Consider the following 4,973-nt stretch of genomic DNA (forward strand, 5'->3'; position numbering starts at 1 on the left):
CTGGCATAATCCTAAGACTTACTTTCCCCTCATGATGTTTTGGAAGATTCTCAAGCCTGTACTATCCATTGGGAAAAAAAAAAATCTTCTTCTCCTCCTTCTCCTTTTTCTTCTTCTTTTAATTTTAGTTAGTTAACATTTAGTGCAATATTGATTTCTGGAGTAGAATTCAGTGACTCATCACTTACACATAACACCCAGTGCTCATTACAACAAGTGCCCTCTTTGACATATTCCTAACCCATTTATTGACTTTAAAAAAAAATTGGGGTTTCCTGGTCCTGATTTCCCCTGTTCTGAGATTGTACATGCCTCCCATTCTGTAATTTGTTTCCTTATGCCAGCTGACCCATGGTTCTCTGGAGAAACCTGGTAACTTCTAGGCTCTGGTTAAGAAGGGGGGAAATAAGGAGAAAAGAGTATCAGTAGAGAAAGACATCCTTTCCCCCCTTGTTCTCTGCCTTTTGCCTCCTAAGCATCCCCTGCCCCACTACACTCTCACTGAAGTCCTGCCTATTTTGATTCAAATCTAAGTCAGTCTTCCTACTGGCCACCTGCATTATGGGTTCAAGAATCAGAAGTTGTGACCATAACTATAGCTGCCTTTCAAACTGATATGTCTGAGATCCAATCTCATTCCTACAAAATAATGATCAGGAAGGCCATATTCCTTCTATCTGAACCTTTTCTGGTACAGAATTCATAATGACAAAGGGAAATTTCCCCTAAGAATTTGAGCCACATCAAAGACATTAAGGTTTAAAAACAAAACAAAACAAAAGAGTCTGCTCTGGTCAGAAAATTGAGTTCTTATTCCCACAAATATTATATGTAAACTCACTTAAAGTTTTAATTCTAAACACTAAAGGAACTCTAGCATGACAAGAGCCTTAATTCTAGTGGTGGGGGACCTAACTAACCATTCCACCCCAATCTTCAGATTACATGTGTTCATTTGGTCTGCTGAAATCATGTTCTTTAGGTAAACTGGAATAGCCAAGAAATTTGAACTGTATCCATCCTCCCTGGAAGATTTTTTTTTTTTTTTTTTTGCAAGAGAAAATAGGAGTATATCTTTGCAGGAAGGTGAGCCAGTACAGTGGAGGTCGAGTTTACCTGGATGTCTGAGTGAAGCTGCCTATGAGAATGGGTTGTTGGGGCAACAACTAAGGGATTTCTTCAAACTTATTTAACCAAGCCCATAGGAGAAAAGTATATCCAGAAAGGAAGACGAAACTTAAATCTTTACTCAATTAATGAAGCTCATCCCACTGTTGGTAAATGTGCTAGAATTTAATCAACTCAGGCCCACATCTCTTTTGGACAGAACATTTGGTGGTAGGTCCTCCCAGACAAAACTTTGAGAAAAGCCAGGACGATGTCATACTGCCTTAAAAATATGATAGGGTATTACTGTCCAGTCACCATTTCTCATTGTGACTATACTGTCCCCATAAGCCTGTGACTCTCAATTCCTGAGTAATCTAAATAAATTCCTTCTTTCATCTCAAACACATACTTCTTTTGAAAAGGAGGTGGTTGATTCCCTGGCAGATCTGCTTTGTCTTTACACTGTAAATGATGGGATTCATTACAGGAGGTGCCAGCAGGTAGATATTGGCCATGATGACATGGACCAGTGGAGAGGCATGTCTGGCAAATCGATGAGTCATAGATACTCCAACCATGGGAACATAAAGGACCAGAACAGCCAGAATGTGGGATAGACAGTTATTGAGGGCCCGGAACCGCTCAGTATAGGAGGCTGTGCCCAAGATACTCTTCAAGATGAATGCGTAGGAGAGCACAATGAGCAGAGGGTCCATCACTATAATGAGCAAAACCAGGGCAAATCCGTACCAGCTGTTGACCCCGATGTCAGCACAGACCAGGTGGATCATATCCTGGTGGAGGCAGTAGGAGTGAGTGAGAAGGTGGGAGCGGCAGAAGGGCAGGTGCTTGAGTAGGAAAAGGGAAGGGAGAACAGCCAGAACGCAGCGGCAAATGATGGCTAAAGCAATCCTGCCAATGATTTTACTGGTGAGGATGGTGACATAATGGAGGGGGCAGCAGATGGCCACATAGCGATCAAAGGACATGGCCAACAGTACTGAAGATTCCATGAAGGAGAATCCATGGAGGAAGAAAAACTGCGCAAAGCAAGCTTCAAAGCTGATCTTATGAATGTTGAACCAGAGGAGCTGCAGGACTGTGGGCAAAGTGGTGAGGGTGAGGCCCAGGTCAGTCAGGGCCAGCATGGAGAGAAATAGGTACATGGGCTGGTGGAGGGATGGCTCTGTGTGGATGACAGCGAGAATGGTGGTGTTACCGACAATGGAGATGGTATAGAGGCAGCAGAAGGGGATGGAGATCCAGATGTGAGAGACCTCAAATCCAGGGATGCCCGTGAGGATGAAGTAGAAGGAGGCTTGGGTGGTGTTAGTTACTTTGGCCATGCCTTGTTGAATGCAAAACCAAAATCTGTGTGCTTCACAATAAGAGATTTTATCAGTATGCTACTGCCATAGAATCATTATCTATTCTTTAATCTAGGACTGAAATAGGTGTCTGGAATTGATTTTTTTTTTAATTTTCTTTTTCTTTTAAGGTTTATATATTTATTTATTTGTGGGGGGGATGGGGAAAAGGGAGAGAGAAAATCCGAGCATATTCCCCCCCATGGGGCTTGTAAGGACCTATTTAGAAACTGTCCCTGCTCCACTTCCCCCAGGGGATTTACTTGGAGACAAGTCCTGGAAACCATCTTCAGGTAACAAAGCCCAGATACAAGGGTGGGTCAGGCCAGGTGGAGACATCCGATCAGTGGGGGGATGCATACTCTCTCCCTGGTTACCAAGGAGTATGGGCCCCGCCCTTTGGGAGCCTTTTGGGCGCCAATCCTAACGAAGGTGTGATAGGCTAAATCAAATGTCTACTAGGGTAAATTATAACTCAATTGGTCACCTAGCATCACTGTGGAGTTTCCTGTGTGTGTTACAATATCATTGGCCACCTGTGCGTGGCCAGGCCTGACCGCATGGCCTTTGCCCTTAAAAGCTAGTCTGCGAAACAGAGAAGGGTCGCCCTCTCTTGTAAGAGGTGCGGCCCCGAACGTTCAGTTAGATTCTTGATGCTTGGCGCAAAATAAAGCTTTGCTTGACCTTCGCTTTGTATCAGTCTTGCTCCTTTAATCACGGACCTATTATTGGGTCCTTACAGGGCTCTATCCCACAACTCTGAGATCATGACCTGAGCCAAAATCAAGAGTCAGACATTCAACCGAGTGAGCCATCCAGGTGCCCCTGGAATTGTTTTTCATAAAACCATTGAGCAATATGCTAACCAAAGTGGTAGCAAATAATTATGGATTCTATTGCCATAAATTTCTATTTTAAATAATCTTATTTTTCCAACTTTCCAACACTATGCACTAAAATTTAGCTTTCTGCAAGCCTCATAATACACTTCCTACCAGCTCTTGTACACATAAACTTACAGATACTCGTTTACTAACTGAAACATTGGTCATCAATATTTCAAAAAACCTTCTAGTAACCAAATCAAGAGTTTTTTTGTTTTGTTTTGTTTTGTTTTGTTTTGTTTTAGTTCACTTTACACTTGACATGCAGGCAAATAAGATTCTGGAGACCACCTCCTTCTATTCAGACAGAAGTATGGTGATGTCCAGGGGTCGTCTTTGAGCAACAAATTGGATGATAGTGACAATTTTATTCTAGGCAGTACAGAAGCAGGCACCTGTAGAGGAAGGACTGCAGTTTGGTTTGTGCGTGTTGAGTTTGATGTTTGTAGGAGCTATTCAAGAGAAATGACGATTGGACAGACAGATATGAGGCGCAGCAGGACAGAGGAGAAATCTACTAGGGGTCATGGAGTCTCTGGCATATTCAGGGTAACTGTAAATCTGGAAGTTAATGTGATAATCTAGGCAAGAATTAGGGTGAGAAAGGAAGAAGGTGGAGGACCCATCCCTTTAAGGAAGTGTAAAACTTAGCAATTGCTTAGATGGGGAAGAAAAAGCAAAGGAAACAATGAAGTACTGCTTGGAGAAGTGGGTGGAAAACAAAGGATATGGGAGGCAAAGAAGGTAAAGGGTGTGTTCACTACAGTTTAGTGCTGCTCAACCACTCAGTAAAATCCGTGCTGGAAAGCACCTATTCAGTTTAAGGATGTAAATGTCAATAGTAAGCTTTTGAAAAGACATTTCAATAGAATGATGGGAGAAGCAGCTGAATTAAAGTGGCCTGAGGAGTGAACAGAAAAAATTTGACAGTTTCTGAGGACCATGTGCTCCAAAGGGGGAGCTATACTGCTCCCTAGGGGGTGAATACGACTTGTATTTTTTAAATAAAATAATTTATATAATGAGAGTAAATGAATACTTACTAATTTTTGGAGTGCTCTGAGATGGAAAGCTGTGAACTTTCTTTTGAGGAAATACACACAGAAGTTATTGGGTTCCCAGTATTCATGGTGTCTAACTATATTCACCCAAGTGTCTTTAAATGCCAAACGAAGAATCCCCAGAAAAACATTAAACCCAAGACTTTAGAAAATAATGCAAAAAAAAAATTAGGGAAAATGGGAAAAAAGAAAATGGATATAGATATGGGATTTTTTGAATTATAAAAATTAAAAAGGATATAGAACATTCAAAAATTGTTTTTTGAAAGGATCAATGTAATTTGAAACCTTTTGGCAAGTCTGACCAAGAATAAGAAATATAGGAAAATATTTAGAAATGAAATGTAATGAGAGAGCTAAACTGTAAAGAAATTGCAGAAGCCAATGAGAGGTCATCTTATCACTGACCACCCATGGAGCAGTCCAGCCTCACCTTTGTGCTTTCTTGTTTCTTCAGGGCTCTCTGGGGCATCTGTTCTCTGCCCTGTGGCTGAGTGTGGTTATATGCTCATGAAGATCCAGGCTGGAATGCAGGAGGTGGGTAGGGAAAC

The 4,973-nt window shown here is 41.7% G+C and overlaps 1 protein-coding gene across 1 annotated transcript; it reads right to left on the reverse strand.

Annotated features, from left to right (window-relative positions):
* Window positions 1-1,502: 1,502 nt before the first annotated feature.
* Window positions 1,503-2,456, reverse strand: LOC111159295 (olfactory receptor 51Q1-like). Its single transcript, XM_022521708.1, has one exon. The coding sequence runs from the start codon at window positions 2,454-2,456 to the stop codon at window positions 1,503-1,505; it is 954 nt and encodes a 317-aa protein (XP_022377416.1).
* Window positions 2,457-4,973: the final 2,517 nt, after the last annotated feature.

Source organism: Enhydra lutris, unplaced genomic scaffold, assembly GCF_002288905.1.
Source record: "Enhydra lutris kenyoni isolate GAN:26980312 unplaced genomic scaffold, ASM228890v2 scaffoldscaffold68, whole genome shotgun sequence".
Classification (NCBI taxonomy): Eukaryota; Metazoa; Chordata; class Mammalia; order Carnivora; family Mustelidae; genus Enhydra; species Enhydra lutris.